The 22592-nt window shown below is 44.6% G+C and overlaps 1 protein-coding gene across 2 annotated transcripts in view; it reads left to right on the top strand.

The window, feature by feature from the left end:
* The window catches only part of setbp1 (SET binding protein 1), a 36384-nt gene extending 14035 nt beyond the window's left edge, over positions 1-22349 (top strand). For both annotated transcript variants that reach the window (XM_042420937.1, XM_042420938.1), the window contains exons 3-7: positions 9179-9600; positions 10060-11988; positions 12111-12318; positions 12424-13489; positions 17451-22349. In XM_042420937.1, the coding sequence (XP_042276871.1) occupies positions 9179-9600; positions 10060-11988; positions 12111-12318; positions 12424-13489; positions 17451-17956 (4131 nt within the window). In that variant the 3' untranslated portion in view covers positions 17957-22349. The remainder of the gene's footprint in view (positions 1-9178; positions 9601-10059; positions 11989-12110; positions 12319-12423; positions 13490-17450) is intronic.
* Positions 22350-22592: the final 243 nt, after the last annotated feature.

Below are 22592 nucleotides of genomic sequence, written 5' to 3'. Positions count from 1 at the left end.
GGAGACTTTGTGTTGTAAAAAGAGCATCAAGCCACCCTCCAACTATAATGAAACCTACAAAAAGGAACGCAAAACGAAAGTGGTCGTGGTTTTGATATGCCAACATCAATCTTATTGCCAACTACATAAAAGATATATAGAGGCCTGGATATGGTTTTTGGCCTGTGACTCACATAACTGTAAGATTATCCGGAGGGTAGCCATGTTTGATGTCCTCTGCGGTCACGGATGATGTTGAGTCACAGCATCATGTGTTCCTGGTGGCCGCTTTGTTAGTGTGGCTCCATCATGCCTTTGCCTCTGTGGTTTGTCATGTGTGTATGTGTGCGCATGTACATATGTGTGTGTGTGTGTGCGTATGTGATGAGGAGAGTATTCTGTGGTTTTGAGAGGAGGTCCTGCAGGGATAGAGGGAGATGTTCAGTGCAGGGAGGGGAGCAAAGGGGAAGATGTGAGTCAAAGGAAAGGAGAATCAGGCGCAGTATTGACTTTCACTGTGTCTCACTTGAAGCGTAAGTGTGTTTGTCAGTGAAATCTGATGGGGGCCATCAGCTGTCTGGGACACGCCTGTCAGGAGGGATGTGTGTGTGTGTGTGTGTGTCTGAAAGTGAGAGAGAGAGGACAGTGGAGAGGCGGTATCCAACACTGCTCCAAAACCAATACCATAATCTTTCACAACAACACAAATCATTTATTGCTGAAATGATTATGTGGTCAATTTATTAGGTGACACAAAATTAACAGCATACAGTTTATGATAAAAGATTAATCATTTTACGCAATATAAAAGTGAAATGCCTTCAAACGTGCTATGATAGTCTGGGTTTTACTTGTTTTATAACTATAAATGTAATGTAATGTGATGTTTTAGGCATTTTAGCTGTTGATCAGATTCAGTTACACACCTTAAAAGGTAGTTGTGATGGACATTTGTCATTAACTCTGGTATTTTATGAGCAAGTTATCAATTAAATAATCAAAAATATAATTGAGAAATAAATTGATAGTGAAAAAAATGGTTATTTGAAGTTACTTTCAATATTTTCCTGTCATTTCACAAAACGCATTGGCCTAATTAATGAAATAAAACACTGAATATATTTAAACTATAAGCTGATTAGCTTTTTGGTTTGAAAACATACAGTACAACATGCAGAATATGATCATCAATATGTGGTTTAAAACATTTCCAACACTGACAACATGTAATAATACAAATTATTGTAAAACCGATAAGGCATTTCCAGACATTCTAATATCCACTGTGTGTCTCTCTGCCCAGCTCTCTGCTTTGTTTTGTGTCTTTGTACCAGGCTTTGTAAAGTAATCCGTCTGTAGTTCTGCTGTTTATTTATGCTTGTTGTCTGTTAAGTATGAATTTGGACATGAATAAATGATATAAATGTGTCTGTCTGTCCTTCTGTCTGTGTGTCTGTCCCTTGGGGCGGCTCAGACTAAACAAACAGCTGTGTTTATGAAGCAGGGAAGAGCCACAAGGGTCTTCTGTTTAGTGGTCCATTTCAACACGCACACACACATGCACACATGCACGTACAAGTACACACTCCCGAATGCCCTGCGCTCTTCATCTTTTACCTGCCCTGCTCTGTTGCATTTTTGCCCCCTTGTGTTTTCTCCCCTGATCCGTCTCTCTCTCGCTCTCTCTCTCTTGGCCCCCTCTGCTCAGTGCAATGCTCGGTCGCTCTCAGACCGAGAGGAATGCCACTCCGTGTGACCTCTCACCTACAACAAGGAGGGGTGCCGCTTTAGACGAGGGAGCGAGGGGGCAGCTGCAGTCATGTGCCCAGGCCTGGAAGGAAATACACACACACACACACACGCACACAGTCCTAGGTTGTTAGCAAAAATGCACACACTCAAATTCTTGCATAGTTGTGTATGCACCGATGCAGCTGTAGATGTGGTGCACTGCTTCTCCCGCTTCTCTTTGTGACTGTCTGAGAAAGTGTAGGATGCTGTTTTGGGCTCGATGTGTGTGTGTGTGTGTGTACGTGTGTGTTTCGGTGTGTGTATGTGAACGCGCGAGTGGAGTGCAGCCTCGCACAAAGGCGTTATTGTTGGTGTGAGGGGGCCTGAGGGGAGGCGGGCAGTCTGATTGGTTAAGACTATTGTGTCTCACTTTGCCCATTCTCCCTGTCACTGAGGATGTCATTACAGTGGCTCTCTAACTTTCTCTCGCTTCCTCTTGCAAGCTGGGGATCATCTGAGGACTTGGGATGCTCACAGAAATATGTAGACTAAGCAATGAAAATGTTACTTTACAAGCGCTAAGCCTTAAGCGCACACACTAGAGTCATTATCTAACACATTATCGAGTATAATTCTTCTATCAGCAGCTGTTTGCAAGCATCACTTTCTGCAAAATAATTAGCTCCAGTTGTGCTGCAGCTAATGATTATTTTCATTTTTGATTTATCTGTTGATTATTATAATCATTAGTTGTTCAGTCTATAAAATGTGAAAATAGAAAACGCCCATCACAGTTTGCCAGAGCCCAAGTTCCTTGTTTTTTTCCATCCGACAGTGTAAAACCTAAAGATATTTAACTTAAAATTCTATACTGGTAACGCAGAGAAAAAGCAGCAAATATTCACATTTGAAAAGATTGAAACAGAAACCACTCTCCAGTATGACTTTATGTTGCCTTTATCAACGAGGGAACATGGGACAGATTTGATATATTAATGTTTAGTATGATAGAGCATCAGATGTCTCCAGTTCGTCTCCCAAACGTTTAAGAAACATACAGGCGATGTGGTAATTTGTGTTGCATATAGCATCATTAACTAGACAACGATGCATTATTTTTGGATAACTAATCATTGAGTAGGGCTTCGCTGTTGCAGACTGCTGTTTGCCAGAGAGGAAGTGTTTAATCTCAGCACAGCTTCTGTCTTGAATTACCCATCATTCCACACAGGAAGTCATCCCTTAGGATTTAGAGCAGCTCATTGGCTGTTAATTGTTTCCTGTTGTACAGAAGTGGTATGATTGGGTCATATGGTGCACAGAGTACGGTGAACAACACGTTCCTTTGGTTTTATACTGAGTGTTGTGCACGTGTGTGTATGGATGTGTAATTTACTTAGTGTTCTGTATATTCATGAAGCACTTCAACCTGTTCTTTCACACTTAGAGAAAGAGAGTGTGTGTGTTATATGTGTGTGTGTGTGTGTGTGTGTGTGTGTGTGTGTGTGGCAGTCTCTTAGCATGTGTATATTTTCTTTGTGCTGACTAAAATGCATAATGCTGTCACTGGTGTTTGTCTGTGACCATGAAAGGAACAATTGGTACATAATCGCTGCGTAATAATCACTATGAAAAACTCTTCTAATGTGGTTCTTAGTGCTATTCACAAGCAGAACACACATATGCCTGCACACACACACACAGTATTAATGCTAATAGCGGGGATTAGATGTATACTTTGTGTAGCATGTAAATGTGTCTGTCATTACTGAGCAGGAGAAAACCTCCATTTGGGCCGTAATAACATGCTTCGGTTCAGCCAATCACAGGCTTTTGTTCAGATTGAGTCATCTACGTCTGAGCGTGTCTGAAGAGAGTGTGACAAGGAGACTCTTGGGTGTTTCGCTGCTATCTTTAGGAGCACTCCAATCTGAAGGATTACTGCTGTAGACGTAGGAGGGAACATTTTACTTCAGACCTACTGCTGTGCATTAAATCTGGCCTCTGCTTTACAGTTAGCTAAAGGACAAATGTACTAGATCGAATGCTTGATCATGCCCAGCAGGGAAGGAACAGTATATCACAGCACGGAGAGAAGAAAATGTCGCTGAGAAAATTTTTGGCCTGAATAATCAAGTCCTTTTTATGCTAAACTGTGGCTGTAAACTGAACACATAGTTGTAGAATTGCAGCATTAGCCCATGAGTGGAAGTTTTGAATGGAGCCCAATTTCCAAACTTTCCCACCCAGCTTTCCCAGAAGACGCTTTGGCTGGCACAGATGCCACCAGATCTGAGATAGTAAAGCGTTGGCTCAGGCAGCACACGCTGAGTGAAAACAGACATACAGACGCACACATACACACACAATTTTAGGCAGCGGGCCTGATCCCAGTGATCCACAAACTGTCCCACCTTGACAGCCCCTCCCCTTTCCTCCCCCTTCTCCTCCCTCTTTTCTCTCCCCTGCTGTGGGTCTCCTCAGGCGCATGAATGGAAGTCTTTATTCCCGGGAGAACTGGTGGGAAGAACGAGAGAACGAGAAACAGGGATGAGGGGTGGGTGGGTGCGGGGGGGTTGGCAGGGAGGGAGGGGGAGGTCTGTGGCCACAAGATCAACTCGGTGCTACAGCTCCTCTTTTCTCCTCCATCGCTTTTCCCTCCTTTTCTCTGCACACACCCCCTCCTCCTCCTCCTCTTCCCTCTTCTTCTACCCCGTTTTAAGTGCTGTGGACACAAAGCCGTGTTAGTATTCATGGTGTTTGTTTGCAGAGGAGCTGTGTGTGTGTGTGTGTGTGTGTGTGTGTGTGTGTGCGTGTGTGTGTGTGTGTGTGTGTGTGTGTGCAGAGCTGTCAGAAACACAGATCACAGGGAAGCAGCGCTCTGAATGGAGCTGGAGAGAAGCGGACATGGAGGGGGGTGGGGTGGGGGAGGAGGTGGTGGTAGTTCCCACAGGGGGAGAATGGTCAGCTCCAGAAAAGAGAAAAGAGGAAGAAAAGGAGGGATGAGATGAGGGGAGGGGGGGGGGCAGTGCACCAGGCCACAGGGGCAGGGGGAGACAGCATGGTGTCAAAGCCAAGGAGAGTGTGTGTGACAAGGAGAGAGAGAGAGAAAGAGAGAGGATCATATCAATCATAATGTTTCTGAGGGAACTAGTTGTAATCGGTTCTAGGCACCTCACTCCTTGTTTTTCTGCTGTTCCTCCTCTTCCCTCCCTCTCTGCCGCTCTCATTCTTTCAGTAACCCCCCACCCCCCCTCACTCCCCCTCCTCCCCATTTCTCCCTCTCTCTCTTTCTGTGTCTCTCTCGCTCTCTCTCTTTCTCTTTGTGTGTCTGTCTGGACAGCTGCCCAGTTCCATACACAGGGAAAAATGAAACACTCTAACCACCGGGCGTGCTGCCAAATAAAAGGCTGCGAAAAACTATTTGAAGGGCAGCGTGTTTGTGTGTGTGTCTGTGTGTGTGTGTGTGTGTGTGTGTGTGTGTGTGTGTGTGTGTGTGTGTGTGTGTGTGTACGTGCGTGTGCATTTGCGTGTGTGTGTGTGTGTGTGTGTGTGTGTGTGTGTGTGTGTGTGTGTGTGCGTGTGTGTGTGTGTGTGCGTGCATGCATGGAGTTTGTGTATATGTTTGCCGGTGTATATGTGTGTATATGTGTGCTAGGTTGTGAGATTTGGGTGTGCCTGTTTAGGGTGTTCTTTCCCAGTATAATGGTGCAGCCAGAGTGCTCTGTGTGTGAGGGAATAGTTCCACTCTGAGGTTGAGTTTATTCAACAGTGGAAAACGAGAGGCTGCAGGAGAGGAAAGGACAGGAGGGGCCATCACATACCTCCCTTCACGTCAAACTGGAGGAGAGAGGAGTACAACCCTCTACATCCAGATTGCTGTTTTACCACAACTGGGCTGAGTGTGAATGTTACATTCAGACACACACATATTTGTCGGTAAATATATGCTGACTCATTTGCAAAGTGCCTTTCAGTTGGGTGATTGCAGCACTTAGTCACATATTATCCATGACCTCCTCCACTGTGCTGTGACCTTATCTGATGGTTACATCACCAGTGGAAAGGAATGTGTGCAGCTTCATATCTGCCCGCATTCGGGTGTCGGAGAGCCTTTGTGTGACTGACTGAGACCAATCCATGTTGTTACAGTGCTGACCCAGAGGAAGACATCCTAGAAATAGTTGTTGACCTAGCTTTGGAGTACGACCCTTAACCCCAGAACACAGCCCTGAGAGCCTTGAGGGAGACTGCCCTGTAATGCTAGATCAGATGAAATGGGTTGAGGACTAAAACTGCTTTAGGTCTGTCTTTCTCATAATCTCCTTATCTATATTTGATCAGAGGGGACTTGTAGAAGACGGACAGTGTGGAAAAGATTGAAACCTCATAGCTCTTGTGGTTTGCTCCAGGGTCAGAGTCCATGCCAGTGCTGATTTCATGACCGCTGCCCCCTGCTGCAGGCCAGCAGTAGCGCAGGGGGATCACAATCCCTATTCAAACAGCACGACAGGAGCAGGGTGGTGAATTTACAACAGAGAAATATCAATTAATTGACAGAAAATTAATGAACACCTATTTTAATAATGAATTAATCCTTATGACTCATGTTTTATAGAAAAAAATTTGCAAATTTTATAATTCCTGCTTCTCAAATGTTGAATATTTGCTGGTTTACTTAGTCTTCTATGATACTAAACCAAAGTTTTGAGTTGTGGACTGTTGATTGGGACAAAATAAACTGGGACATTTTAGGATGTGAGCTTGGGCTCTGTGAAACAGTGATCGACATTTTTCATCATTTTCTGATATTTAATAGACCAAACAACTGATCAATTAATCGAGACAACAATTGACAGATTAGTCGATAATGAAACAGTCGTTAGTTGCAGCAGCCCTAAATTCATCTGCCAAGTACAGCAATGTGCTTCTGTGGCATTAGCACAGCTGTGCAGAGACGCAGTTTTACACGATAGGACAACTGGACCTCTAATAGACTGATTAAAGGGCAACGCATCGTTTTTGTCCACAATAAATAAGAAGACGATAGATCTGTGAGTGCCAGTGTTTTGTTTGTTCAATGCAAAATAATACAATACAGAAACGTGTACACAGTATAATTGTTATATGAAAACCTGTCATATTGTATAAGTGACTGAGGGTGACCTAGAGTGCAAAGGCAAGAGGAAAAACGGCTTGTTTTCACCCTGTGTTGACAACAACAACTCTAGCAGTACCTCAATTCATATGACCACTATTTATATTTCTGTGTGTGAATATCTAGACAGTGAGTATGTTTTCCCTGGAAATGCTTCATGGATTGTTTGAGGCATAGAGGAGGAGAGGTTGGTAGAAGGGAGGAAACTAAGAACAAAAAGCTGAACTGGTGCCAATAACCCAACCTCAACCGGAAAGGTGGGGGGGGGGGCTGTCTTTTTCTATTTTTTTTTTCCTTTTTCTTCTCTATCTTTATTCACTCAGTAGTAGTAGCTAAGGTGTCCGTGCCTCCTGTCTTTATTATCTGTCTGTGGTTGCTTTGTGGTTAGTGGGCAGGATACATTTTGTATGTGTGCATGTTTACATGTATGCCAGTCTCACTCTAACCACCTCCATCTCTCTGTCTGTCCCTTTTTCTGTGCCCTCCTTTAACCTGTAGCAGCAGGTATTCTAGGACAGGTTAAATGGGAAAGCATGTGTGTATCAGGTGACTGTCATCTTATCCCTAAGTGGACTCCCAGCATCTCTTCTCAAGTGTCAACGTGCGCACACACACACTCACACAAACACACACACACACATACATACAATCACACTTACACACATACACCTCACAACTAAAAAGATACCACAGCACTGTGTTCAAGAGATAAATGAGAGTGTGCATGTGCATATAAGCGCATGCATCTTTGGAGTTGTTAATCATTTACACTGCTCAGTGTTTGCGTGTTTGTGTGAGTGTGTGTTTTCATCCATGCAATGCGCTGAGTGTTGTGTTACTCAGTGTTCGTGTGTGTGGATTTTTTTCTGCTTGTGAGTCTGTGCAGTATGTGTCTGACCAATAAACAGCCTCTGCAGCCAGTGTGGAAGGACAAAATGAGTGTCACTGCCTGACTATTGATGGGAGAGCAGGAAGAGAAAGAGGAGAGTAAAAGCTTGATGGAGAAGGGGTAGAGGAAATAGAAAGTGGCTGATGACAGGAAGGCAGAAATGGACACTGGCAGGGTAAAAGATAGAATAGATGAAGCACTTGTTCTTCCAACAAGTGCACAGTGATGACTACATGATATATTCAATGTTGGGTGTGTGTGAAAGTGTGCGTGTATGTGTATCTGCAAGAAGCGATAGCTACTCATCTGGGAGGATGCTGATGCATCTTGACTAAAACTGATGGCCTGGCTGTGCACCTTTAAGTGTTTGTATCTGTTAAACTAGAAACATCATGTGCTTTTATGTATGAAAGAAGCATTCAGTAAAGCATTTAAAAATGTGTGCATCTACTATATGCATGGTGAGTGTGTGCATGTGCGCTTGCGTGCCTGTATGTACATGCTGAGAGGCAGGCCTGTGGTTAGGTTACATCTCCCTGCAGCGCAGCAGAACAGTGTCTTGTTGCGTCATACTGAGTCTGTTAATAACAGGCTAAACCACAAAGGCCATCCGCTGCTCTATTTCTCATCTTCTAGCAGACACTGATTATGCGGCAGTGATATATTAAGCAGGGTGCTGTTGTATAATACAGTATATCAAGCTTTTGCATTTTTAGTTTTTACATGGACAAAGCCGGGATCTGAGTGAAGGTTGACTTCAGACTTGTGGCCATTCGCTGGAAAAATGTTGATAAATACACAGTAAAAAAAAACATATTTTATAAGCAGTTGAGGGGTTGACAGTTTGACAGTGTAAGTTACAGTTATGAACAGTGCAGGAGAGTTGTCAACAAAGTAACATACAGTAAATAATCCAGGATCAGGCTGTGTGTACTGCAAGTGACAGGGCAGTCAGGGACACGGCTGAGCTAGGCTACTGTGTTTAATACTGTGTGCAGTCAGACACCCCCACCTCCTTCCCTCCAGCTCTCACAGCATGCAACATCCTTGCCACAGGAATTTAATTGCTCTGTAAACAAGCCTTTTGTTTTGTTGCACACTGTTTGCTCATGCACACAAGATGTATTAAAAGCCTCAGTCCTGCCGTGAAAGGAGAAGAATGTCATATCAGAGCACAACAAATCACCGATTTGATATTTGCTGACAAAAAGAAACTGGATGCAGAACTGGATGCTGGGCTTCACAGGCATTATCTTTCTGTAGGCTGATGTTATGAAGATATGAAATAGAGGAGTCACAGTTCTATGATCACATTATCATTATTATATCATTTGTCTATCCCTTCAGCTATGTAATGCTTTCTTGTTACTACAGTATGAATGTAGTAACCCGTCTTTGTTTCTCTTCTCTGTCATCCACAGACATATGAGCGCCAGTTCAGAATGCCTGAGCAGAGAGAGGGAGGCCTGCTGCAACTACTGGGAGATCACACTCCGCCTAAACACCAGCTTCGCAGCTCCCTCCTTCCTGCACACACACACTCTCACACACAGCAAACACAGCACACCCTCACGCAACAATTCCAACACATCCATGCACACCAACACCAAATCAATCCTGACTGGATCACGTCTACAGCACCTTCTGCATCTCCAGCCAATCCTGCAGATTCTGAGCCAGCCAGAGAACTGGCAGGAGCAGGTAGAAGCTCTTTGCTCGATCCAACCCCACTTTTCTCACGAACAGTGACACAAAGCCCCTCACCTCAAAGATCCCTGACTCCAGACCTGCAGATGCCAGTGGTTACCGATGCCAGTATTCTCAACCTGACCTCTCTCAGCAGGTATGCTTCATTTTTCCATGTGGTGGATCTTATGATCACACAATGCAGTGGGGGAAAGTTGATGCAGTGTTGTTTTGTGATATTTGCAGCAATATTGTATATAGTATAATTTTTTTTTATTTGACTATGCCAATAATAAAAATTGAAATGAGATGAACAAGTGAAAATTTCATCTCATTCAATTACACAGTTACCATTCAAATTAGCTAATAAATTGCAATATATTGCAGAATATCTTATTGTACAACACAATATTTTAAAAAGAATCATTGAATCAGGACTCCAGAGATATATATATCATATTATTATCCTCTGGTGATACCCACCCCTGAGTGTGGTGACATTCAAAAATTGTAAATGTTCATACTGGTGCTGATTGCATGATATTAGTGAAATTTAAAACATTCTTTCTCTCTACAATCCACTCATCATTATTCCTCTGTGTATACATCTCTCCAGGGGGAGAGGTTTGCAAGAGGTCAGTGAACAGCTCTTTGGGAACATCAAGAGGAAGTACGGCAGGAAGGACTCCCAGAGGATGCTCTGTAATCCCCACAGTGCTGATACACCATGGGGAAGACCGCCAGAGAAAGGATCGGAGAGCCCTACTAATTCAGAAGAGAGGCAGAAGTACAGGCAAGAAGAGACAGCTGAGCGCTTCCATGAAGAAAGAGAGGAAAGGAGAAAAGAGGAAAGAGAGCGAGCAATTCCTGGGAGGAGAGGAGATGAAGAGGACCGAGGGATGCCCATGCTGACAGAAGAAGGGAAAGGAAGAAAGAGGCGGAGGAGGCCTTCTTTTGACGAGTCATTTTCTGTAGAGGAGCAATCACAGCAACGGCAGGACTCTGACACTACAGAGAAGCACCAGCCTGGGCCCCCAGAACCCAAACTAGCACATAAGATGGAGACTCACAAAAATGATTCTAGACTCACAAGTCAGGCTGATGTCAGTGGAGAGAGGACAGATAAAGGCGATAAACGGGAAAAGGGAGAAAGGGTTGACAGAGCAGAAAGAGGAGAGACAGTTACGAGTGGGCCTGACCCGGAGTTAGCTTTGAGCATAAATAGAATGAAAAAGAACCCAGTGGGTCGTCCTAAGATCAGCACAGACGCCCTTAAACACAGAGAGCCCACTCACAACCACATCAATAAACCCAATCTTTCCGCAAATCCCAGACTACCTAGCCCAAACCCCAGCCCAAGCCCCAGGGGTAGCATCAGTCCCAGCCCCAGCCCTAAACCCAGGGCTAACATTAGCCCCAGTCCTAGTCCTAGACCCAGGACGACCCTGAGTCCTAGCCCGAGCCACAGCACGAGCTCCACAGCCAGCTCCAGACCAACCAAGGCCAAGGACAGATGGTCCTACCTGAAAGCAAAAAGCCACGCCAGCCTCACGTCACCCCAGAGGGACAACCGAGGTAGCCCATTGGCCTTAGCTGACCCGCCCTCAGCCTTCCCCATCACCCCTTCTAGCCCGCTCTACACCAACACTGACAGCCTGACTGTCCACACACCCATTAAGAGGAAACGAGGACGTCCCAAGAAACAGCCCCTCCTAACAGTGGAGACCATCCACGAAGGCACCTCCACCTCACCCCCAAGCCCACTTGCACAGGACACCTCTGCAGGGCTAAACCGCAGGAGGAAGACACACACACTAAACACATTAGTGCAAATGGCTTCCACGACCCCCAGCGCCAATTCTAACAGTCTGAAACTAAAGCGTGGCAGGGGCCATTCCAGACCAGTGAATAAGATGAAACTTGGGAAAATGCAGAGCATCCTGAATGAGATCCTTTCAGGTTCCAGTCAGAACGGCACTCTTGCTCTGAAGTCATCTTCTGCCCCTGTTACGTCAGCTATGAGTGCTATGGCATCTACCATCGAGGCTCGGCTGGGAAAACAGATAAATGTCAGCAAGAGAGGAACCATCTACATTGGTAAGAAGAGAGGGCGGAAACCCCGAGCAGAAACCCAAGGCTCCAACCCTCCGAAAGCCACTAGGGATAAACCCCCCCTGTCTGTGTCCACATCCAGTCTCTATGAGAGCCCTGTAGTGCCTTCCACCACCTCCTCTCCCAGCTCCAGTGCTCCATCCCTAAGAGCCAGCCACTCTGATGCCACTATGCCCAGTCTGCAGCCCATCTCAGCCCTGCCCTCCAAGCCAATAGGCAGGGGCTTCCTCTCTGGGGGATGGAAACTGTCTCCTCCACGCCTTCTGGCTAATTCACCCTCCCACCTGTCAGAGGGCGCATCAGTGAAGGAGGTGACCCTCTCCCCTATTAGCGAGTCCCACAGTGAGGAGACTATTCCCAGTGACAGCGGGATCGGGACAGACAACAACAGCACCTCAGATCAAACTGAGAAGGGCCCTGCCTCTCGACGAAGGTGCAGTACACTGAAGCTTGATTTAAAGTATTTTGTTGTTTTATACTTAAGACTGACATAAATGCATGCAAAGGTTGTGGTTTTAATGTGATTTTATAATATTTTATGTTGTGTTCATACAGGTACTCATTTGATCTGTGTGGGTTTGAGGCTGCGGAGGCAGCTGCTTTGGAAGCATCCGGCAGGGGCAGCAGAGCACGATGTGAGCGGCAAGTAACTGCTGTGGACAACTTTCTGTCACAGCAGGAGAAGAAGCAAAAACATCATCGGCGGAAGAGGAAGTGCCTACAGACCCGGGATCATCTTCACTTTCTGTCAGAACTGGAGGAGGTTAGAAACATATTACATTCTGTTTGTAATCTTTGACCAAGCACTGTAACATGCAAATGCATTGTGTATTTTCCTAAATGTTTCCTCTTTTCAACCTCTTTCTAGGTTGTGTTAAAGCTCCAGCAGCTACGAGTGTCTCACAGACGATACACCTGCTACCCGCAGCACCCATATCCCTCTATTTTCCGCCTCAACTTCCATCATTACTACCCTGTTACTTATGACTCCTACCCCTGCGACTCCGGATCGTACCTCCGCAGGAGTGCTGATCTGAAGGCTAAGAGGAGACGTGGCCGTCCAGCCAAAGCCAGCGAGCCAATCACATCAAAGCTGCCTTTTGTTCAAGGATATGGTTATCCGCTGGCAGGGGGAAATTACTATGCAGCACCGTATGCCATGCCTTACGCACCCCCTCTGAGTCTGGGCTACTTTCCCCCGGCTCCCCAATTCTACCTGCCCCACCACTCGCTAGGACCTGCACCGCCGTCTCCGTTTATGAGGCCTGCTGTCCCCCCTCCTAAGGCTTTCCACTCAGGTGGACACTCAAAGCTCCAGCCAGGGGCTAAGCTCCGCAGCAGCAGTGGCCAGCTCCAGGTGCCCTCTGTAAGAGGAGAGGGCTTGGGATCCCTGGGCAGTGGAAGTGCAGGTGGTCTTGGAGGGGTTCGCCTCCATAAGAGGAAGCACAAGCACAAACATAAGCACAAGGACGAACCCCTGCTTTCACCGCGAGACCGGCATGAGTTGGGTGGGCTCTTCAGTGGAGCTAAGACCAATGCACGCCTCAGCATGCTGAGTGACAGGAGGGACTTAGCCAGTCAGGGCTCTTCAAAGCATCTGGAGAAGCAGCGGGGCAGTGGTAGAGGCTCAAGCCTGGGATCCAGCTTAGGGATGTTTGAGTTGGACCAGCTGTCCACACACTCTCTTTCTGACAACCAGTTCCACTCCCGTCAGACTGGACAGCCAATAAACAGCCTCATGAGCAGCTACAGTAGCCAATCGCAGCGGTCAGAGTCAGCATCTGTCCTCTTTTTGGGGTCACAGGAGGACGAGTGTGGTGGAAGGAGCAGGAAGACAAGGCTCCCTGTGTTTGGAGATCAGGGCTTAATGTCATTCCAAACTGCCAGGCAGGAGCCAGGACAGATGAACAAGTGCTCCAGTCCCTCCCTCTCTGGTAAGAACCACTTACATTAGGATTACCTGTTCATTTTTGAGCTACAGTGTGTATTTACACAAGAGTGCACTCCCCTTTTGCCATGATCAGAAACCCTGATGGGGCCACAGCGGGAATGGCTTTCATTTTGACAGGGGCAGCATGGTAAAACGCATTGCTTACTTTGATGATGTGTTGGAGGTTTGAGGTTAGCCAAAGCTGCAATAACAGCCTGTTTCTTGCTTGTCTTCATCTAGGCAGTTCACTTATGGCTACACTTTCTATGGCTACCTCACAATAAAAGCCATCCATGGTTCACCTGGGGAAAGCTTCTAATATGAAGTGGTTAGGAAGGACGTGTTCAGCTGTCAGTAACGGTAGCTTAACACAGCAGTGGACCTCATTACAGAATCAACTGCAAGGCAAAGGAGAGCAGATCATAAACCAGTGAGACTCCTATCTGTTAGATTGAAGTTGGAACGGGAATGTAGGAGTGAAACAAAACTACAACTGACAGTGACTCCCACAGTGTGCAGGAGCTTAAAATAAGTGAAAGCTAAACATAGCAAGTGTTTTTAAAATTACGCTTTCTTTTTAGTCACCTATGTGACCACAGGTTTAGCCAATGAGTTTACTGTGATGTTGGCATAGCTTGAATGAAGGTTCCTTTCCTTCTGTGAGGGAGCACTAGATTTGCTTCACTGCGGCTAATGCATGCTACATCAAACCAGCAGAAAAAATTACACATATATAGTTAAAAAGCATTGGAAGCCAGTTATGTATAATCTTAACCTACTAAGGTTGCAGAACATAGCTAAATCTGGAACATGTTGCAAAAATAATTGGTGTCCGGTATATTATTTGGTTCCCTTGTGGTGACAAGCTTGTTATTTTCTAGTGTAGAGACTTAATCACATATTTAGTTAATAGGGTTAACCCATTTTAAATGTAGATGGCAGTATACTCTTCAAGGTGATTTATTTATGAATATGCTATGTACAGCATTATCAGGACTTAAAGCAGACAAAGAGGCAGGGTAGCCCAAAATTCTCACTACCAAACTAATGTGTATTTTGGTACATTCTGTATTCTGCTGTCTTTGAGCACATCTGGCTGGGGATAGAGAGAACGTAATGCATGGATGGAGACGACTATAATTCACCAATCTCTCCTTCCTCCCCTCCCTCCCTCCCTTCCTCCTCTCCTGCCAATGCCTTTGCCAGAGATATATTATTCACACAGTGTGATTTATTTTCTACAGACACGCCGTAAAAGGCCCTTGCCTGTGTTAAAAGAGCTGGCTGGCAGCCAGGGGTTTAATGACTGGGGCCTAGTCCAGTGGCGGGGAGGAGAAGCCAGGGGCTCAGTTAGAATACACCCCCCACCCCAGGGGATCCAGGACGGATGACTCATACACACTACCCCCCAACCCTGCACACTCCCCCCTTGTCCATGTTATCCCTTTAGACTCTTCCATGTCCTTACCTTTTCCCCTTGTACTGCTTTTGCAGCTCTTGCCCTTACTTTCCTCTTTTGCGTGAGCTCCCACAATTCCCACATCCATACGCAGACTTCCCCTTGTTCCTCCGCCTCTTCCTCCCCCTCCCCTTCCCCCTTCTATCTCTCTTTCCTTCTTCCCTTTCTCTTTCTGCTTTTTCCCTTGTCTCCCCTCCCCCTCGTTCCCCCATTACCCTCTCTTTTCCCTATTCCCTCTGCCCCTCCTTTAGCATGACTTACTGCTTCACTTCACAGCTTTAGCCCAATTAAAATACAAGCGCGTGTGCATATACATGCGTGCCACACAACCATACATGTACGCATGCACATGTAGGCATGGACCCACTCTGATACATACACACACATCCAACCACAAGCAGATATAGATGTAAAATTCATATTATTCATATGAGTTTATGAGTCATTCCTTCATATAACTAATATGTTGTGATTTTAATGGTTTTATTTTTTGAATGCATGTGTGTATGTGTTTGTCTGTGCTTGTGTGTGTGTTCCTCCACTAATCAGAAGGTCTCACTGCAGCTGACAGCAATCTCTCATATGCATATTTGCATAAAAGCAGGTCATCTTCTACTGAATTAATGAGAATAATTTCCTTTGAGTCAGGCGACACGTTCAAACACATGCATGCACGTTCATGCGGAGAAACACTCACTCTCACAAAATAACATACATCAAAGATCATTTTATCTTCTCTGAAACCTGGTCGCAGCGACTGCCGGGGCATTGGATAAGTGAGCATGTATCTCTGTGTAGTAGTGACTTCCTACTCCACAGAGAAACAGGTCCTCAGTGCTATACGGCCCCTCACACTGCTGAAGGTCACCAGTTTTATGTTCCGTGTATGCAGCTCATAAATTTCTGCTACTTTGTAGTGTGTAGTGTTTGTGTGTGTGTTGTGTGTGTCTGTGTGTGTGTGTGTTTGTGTGTGTGAACTGAGCTGAGCGTGTGCACTCTTCTGTGTAGCTCATAAACTACCGCTACTTAGTGCTTTCTGCATTAGACTAATTTCACTGTCTGCCCTGAATTCTTGAGCAACAATAGAATGTGATGTTCCTCTGAGTTTTAAATTGAGGGTGGTCAGGCCTCTGTTTATCTTCCCTTCCCCTTAGTTCATTACCAAACCCATCACACTGGAGCTCTAGCCTCTTAAACTCTTAATGTGCCGTTTAACATTCCCTTTTGGTTTCTTTAAATGTTGAAAAAACACTGTATATCAGTATCACATATATGTATATTCTGTATTTGCTTGATGCAACATTAATTTAAACTATGCGAAGCCTTAATACAGGAGTGAAATATTCAGACCCAATTCAGGATTTAAATTCAGGACTGTTCTGGTTTAATGCAGTCATCATGTGTTAGATCACTGTAGAAACCTGCTACACTGTATCAGCAGGATTCTGGAGGAAAAGAAGAAAGGAGATGGTAAGAAAATCCTGGAATAGCAATAAAAGCTCAAGAAAAGAGCATGAGCATGTTGTATGCACACTGCTTGGGGACTGGTGGCTGATTGTGCTTTTCCTCCATTTTGGCTGTGGCTCAGTCTGAGCCCCGGGAACAGTGCCCAGACGAGGGGGGGGGGGGGGGGGGGGGGGGGGGCGAAGAAATGGGACAGAGATGGGAAACAAAAAGAATGACAGAGACGGACCAAGACCAGGAAGCGGTTTCTGAAATAGAGAAGGAAATGAAATGGTGCAGTGTTACCAGTTTAATTGAAAATTAGAGAGTAGCATATTGCCGCCCATGAAGGGTAGAGTGGAAAAGAGAATGAGAGTGATGGGTAAAGGGGGAAAGAGAGACGATAGAACAGCGTGTAAAGGGCATACTGCCCAGTTCACCAGAGTGAAGGAAACAATATGGCTCCAGTTTCTTCTGCTCAGCCATTCTGAACTGCTGAATTCATTATTTGTGCATGTTGGGCATGTGTGTGTATGTGTCTGTGTGAGAATGTGTGTGTGGATAAATTTGTTGATATGTGTGTTTGCATTTGTGTGTGTGTGTGTGTGTGTGTGTGTGTGTGTGTGTGTGTGTGTGTGTGTGTGTGTATGTTTTTTTGGCAGCCTGTGCTCCAGATGCACAGGGTTGTTATTGTGTAGCGACATATTAAATGGTTGAAGGAGACATTTCTGTGGGTTTCCTGCTAGCAGAATGGGATCTCCTCCTCTCCCCTCTCCTCTCTGCTCTCTAGTAGACAATTACAGGATAGGATCTGCTCTCCTGGCTCAGCTGGGCTTTGAAAGGCTTACATGAATATGTCAAAATTAGCAGGAAGCTCTTGAAGTAAAAAAAAAAAAAAAAACATTCTCTCCATGAGCTACAGTAAATTGGCATGATGTCTTTCCTGGCCTTTCCAAGGCTCCTCATTTTGCATAAAAACTCTTTTCTCTTTATGGACCTTGCTCTGCTATTTATTTACCTTGTGATGTTTCACCTCAATCGTTTTCACTCTCTCCCCTCCCAGGTGTTCCTGGTAAGCGGAGGTATAAGCGACGAGAGGTGGAACAGATCCAGAAGGATGTGAGGAGGATGCATTCTTTGAACTTTGAGCATGTGCAGAAGATCCTCCGTGCCAAGCGCCTGCAGCGACAAGCCAAAACAGGAAACAATGTCATCAAAAGAAGGCCTGGACGGCCCCGAAAACAACCCCTAGAAGAATCAGAGCTGGCCAATAGGAGGGAGGAACACCGGGCTGATGGTCGGGTTTTGGACATGTTGGCCAGTAGGAGAGGTGATGGGAGGACTCTGGGGATGCCTGTTCTGGAGAGGTGTGACAACCTGCCAGGTAGGCAGAGCCTCAGGCCAAGTTTGACCCCCGAGCCTCTGGAGTTCTCCAATCATGATTCCATCTCAGCAACAATTGAGACAGTGGTGCATCAAGCGCGGTCTGTGCTGCCGCTGGCCAAAGGAACGAAACGCAGAGGCAGGGGCCACAGCAGGGACGAGTTATGGGCTCCCTCTAGTCAATAGACCTGCAGGAGAGAGCAACTCTGTAAATGAACGGAGAACGGTTTAAGGAGTCAGTGCTGTTTCAAGCCTATCAGATGCAGTGCCCTTAATTCTGGCACTCCTCGGTGCACTTTGGCTTGTTTCTCCTCTCTGATTTTTTGTGAGGACTACAGTGGGTCAGTGGAGGAGCAGGAGGAGGGAACACTTCCAGTGCCATCCCTCTGTTTGCTAAACCCAACCAGACATGAGCCTTTCAAGGATTCATTGGACCTTCATTTAATATGGCACTATATGGTACTATTTGATACTGAATCTGATGCTATAAAAATGTGTGGTACTTAAGATAGTGTAGGATATTATGTGATTCTTTATGTATCTGATACAGTGATGTGTATGGTACTTTATGATACTGTATCTGAATGTGGCTTCAGCCATATATTTACCAGCAAGGGGAGGGGGAATGGTTAATATAAAACTGTGCAGCTCTGCTTATTTTTGCCTTTCTGAGGAAGTTTGTCAAAGACATGTGGGATAATACAGCAGTAATTAAGCCACCTTACCCCTATTCCTTATCCCTTTTTTTGCTCTCACCCCCATGTACCTTCCTTGTTTTCTTGCTTTCTCTGAGGAGTAACTGATTCTTCCTGGCTGCTCCTCACCCCTGGTCCCACTCCCTGCTCAACACTCACCCCAATTCTTTAGCTCTCCTTGTTGCCTGGCACTCAACACCCTCCCCCTTTGTCCTCTCATCTACTCCCAATCATGTTTTACATCTCCCATCGCTTGTGCTCCTTCAACCTACCCCCCGTCTCCATTTATTTCTCCTTCCCTGCTCAGGCCTTTCCTGGGCAGTGACATAAAGGCAATATGGTGGATGAGACTGTCCCAGACTGTACATAGAAACAAAGTCCACTGTTGCCTGCCTTGTACAATGGGAAACCAGCTCATAGACATGTACTGGCATACAGTATATCAAATAGAATTGTTGTACCATAGACAATGAAAGTTGTGTATTGTTTTATAACCAAAAACAGACATGGGTGCGACTCAAGACAAGTTTGTTTTCAGACAGAAAGAACCACATGTATTCATTCATACACTCATTATTATGTTTATATCCAGGGGGCATTGCATACAGGAGGAATATCAGGTGTGTTTTTGGTAAACCTTAAAATTGGTTTAATGCACTATGAAAAACCATACACTTGCATCAATCAAATGCAGCACTTACATGCTTGTTCCAGCCTTATGTTTTGGCCTTCGATGGTGTGGATATCCATTCCAGAGAGCATGCATTATTTTTAATCAATTTGTATATGCAGGCTGCGCAGCCAAAAGCGTCAAACCGAAGCCCAGAGTCTGAATTGATTGGACAGTTCAGCAGAAGAGGGCTCACAGTCAGTGTTTTGAAAGCTAATCCCAGTCTTTATACTTTCAGTTAATAGCCTTGGAAAATATTTTTGGGAAAGTAAATCAAAAATCCAGTATTTAGATTTAGAAACCAAAGTCTCAGTATTCAGTGTGAGGATGTATAATTTAAAAAAAAAAATCTAAATCAGAGTTTGACAAACTCTCCACCATGTTGGCACCAATGTAAAGCATTCCTATGTGCACTCTAGAATGTAGCCATCTTGGGTTTCTTTGTGTCAATATGTCAAGTCTTTGTTAAACTCTACCTACAGAAGTGGTTTCTCAAATAAGTATTTCAGAATATAAGCAATGGATCAGTGTTTCTTTGGCAACTGTGTTCAAGTTCTGTTTCAGGAGATTCTGTTTTCTTCGGGCGGGGTGGGATTCTCAGTTGCAGCAGTTCAACTTGTGCCTTATGTTTCTTTCTCTCACCAACTACATTTGTCCTGAGAAATATCAAGTGGCAAAGAGTATCCCAGAATTTGATCCAAAATGTTCATGATTGTTCATATGACGCATGTGTCTTAGTTATCAGAAACCCCGACACTGTTCTTTCACAGCTTCCAAAGTCAACATCCTCTGTCACCGAGAACTGTCTCCCAGCTTCCTCCTAGCTGTTTGACCCATATCATCAAAACAGAACTAGAAGGGCTGGACTGATGAAGATGATATGATATTGTGGTATTAAATACACATCACAGACTGGCCTACATACTGCATTGTTAGGCTTTTTAGCAGTGGTGGAAACAGAAAGGTCCACTGTATCAGATGTGTTTCTATCCAGTGATATTGATTGTACTCAATGTCCCAGATACATAATTGAAGATCACTTACTCTGCCCAGTAAATAACCGGTTATTTACAACCTATAACTGGTTATATGCTTGGCAGAGGAGGAACAGAGGAGGTTGTCATGGAAACCACGTTCTCATACATTGTTGTTTGCTATGCATCAGGCCATGCCTGGCAATGACCTTAAAAGGAATTTCTGTTCTGGGTCCACCCTTCAACAAAGAGAAATAAGTGGTCTTATTTACTGAATAAAATGAATTCATGTAACAAGAATTGTGAATAATACCAGTAATAATTTGTAATAAGTTGTGCAGAAAGTGACTATCATTTCATGAAAACTATAGTTACTGCAACTCTATGCAGTACAGCCTTAACCAGATGTAAAACTACAGTATTGAAGTGTTTGTTGTAAATAGTGTTAGTATGTCCATCCTGCATGGATACCCGCTGGGCTCGGCTATGCTGGGACTGTCTCCTAAAACCACAGTAGACCTTCTCTCTGTATCAAGACTGCTCTAGACCCAACACATGGTTGAAGAAATGACCACGGTTTTACTCTAATTGATTTTTCTATTTGACAAATTCTGCTGTACATTGACAGTCATCGTTCCAGTCAGTTAACTTACACAGAATGCTAAAATAATTGCCTTATTACACCTTTGAAGTTCTTGGAGGATACAAGCCCCGCTAGTAGTATACTCGACCAAAAATAGGAATCCCTGCTGACTAGCAGCTATTTTGCCTGCAGCCAGTTGGGGCAGTGCAGTAGCATGAAGAGAAAGCGAAAGGAACCTGAACCTGTATGTGTGTGGAGTTCTCAGAGGAAATAGCCAAAAATACACACGTCCTAACGTTAGTGCGCTTAACCTTGCTTTGCTAGATGACTTTCCGCTGGTCTGCAGTCTGTTGTGGTGAAGATGAGGTCTAGGTATGTGGTGTGAGAGTCGTAGAGAGTACACACGCTTTGCAGCGTACTCCTCTATACTGTGGTCAGTCAGCGGTCTCTGATGCTAGAGTTTAAGACCCCAGGTGTTGTCTGTCCTGTCTGTCTCTCCTACCAGCCAATGCTCCGGTGCCTTCTAACACTGACAAGTATTGTCCTAATCCAGAGCTTTCACTCTACACAGAGACTGCAGAGGGGATGTGGTTGTGAATAGGGTTCAAGGTCACTGTTGTTGTATTGTATTTAGCAGCTAATCTGGACCAGTGGCTACAGGACGCCACTAAGCACTGATGTAAGGATCTTTAACCTTGTCTTTGGTCCATACATCAAGGACAAAGTGTTAGTATTTGACCTTAGATCAGTGGTAGGAGTGCATTTACTGTGGTGCACACCTACCAGTTCACTACAGCAACTAGGATGAGATATAATGGCACCTAAATTTTGATCACCCCCCATTCCCTATGTAGCGTGCTGTGATGAGTGTCCTACACATGGAGTGAGGGGTCACGTGAGACAGAGCCTCATAAATGTACATGTAGTCATCCTCACAGCATATGTTACAGTTCTAAGCTATAATGTTGTTCAAAGCTGAAAATGCAGATGAAGCATTGAGAAAACCAATAAATGTACTTCTTTAGAGCACAAAGTGAGCTCTTCTAACAGTGTGGGCATATTTTAGTTTGTATACATAGTGTATTTGAACCTTTTTCTAGAGTGGGTTTCCTTTATTTGCATGCTCAACTTGATTGTATGCATAAATATTTTAGACAAGCTGAAAGTTGAATTTCAATTGAATTTGGAGCAAGACTTGTATATTGTTTGATATGTTTCTTTTTGTAATGAATTTTTTAATTCATGAAGCATTTTTGTACATTGTATGAATATTAAAAACTGCAAATATTTGACATATAGAGTAAATACTAGATGCGCATGCATATGCATATATCCTTCACAGTATGTATGTGTAAATGTACACATATATTTTGTATTTGCATTTGCTGGCATACAGATATATGTCTTAAGCACATATATACATGCAATATATATGTATATCCATGTCTGCTGGCATGCTTTTGGTCATGTTTATCTTTCATGATCTTGTAGGTTCATTTTTATGTTTTTTAATTTCTCTTTCCTCAGAAAGAAAAGCTCATTCTTTTGCTACCCTTCTGTTGGCTGGCAGCGTTGAGCACTTATTAAGAAGAACTACAGTTGAAGTTGTTCATGTTATCCATTGTGTGAAATAATAAATGACTTTATTGACAGCTAATGGTGGCACATATTTTCTTCTTTCTGGTTATGATTGTATTGTATCTGATCTCCTAAAGACTGCCTTGTCAAGTGGCAGTCAGAGATAAGGCTGACCAGTTGTTTTATGATAAAAAAAAAAAAATTGGGAATCTGCGTGTGTTTGAATCCATGTGTGTTGTATGTGAGTGTGTGCAGCATGCATGTGGGTGTGTGGGAGTGAGATAACAGGAGGACTTGCTGCACCATAGTGGTTGTTGCGATT

This window comes from Thunnus maccoyii, chromosome 9 (assembly GCF_910596095.1).
Source record: "Thunnus maccoyii chromosome 9, fThuMac1.1, whole genome shotgun sequence".
NCBI lineage: Eukaryota > Metazoa > Chordata > Actinopteri > Scombriformes > Scombridae > Thunnus > Thunnus maccoyii.
Note: the sequence above shows the minus strand (reverse complement) of the source record. Positions and strands in the feature narration are given on the sequence as shown.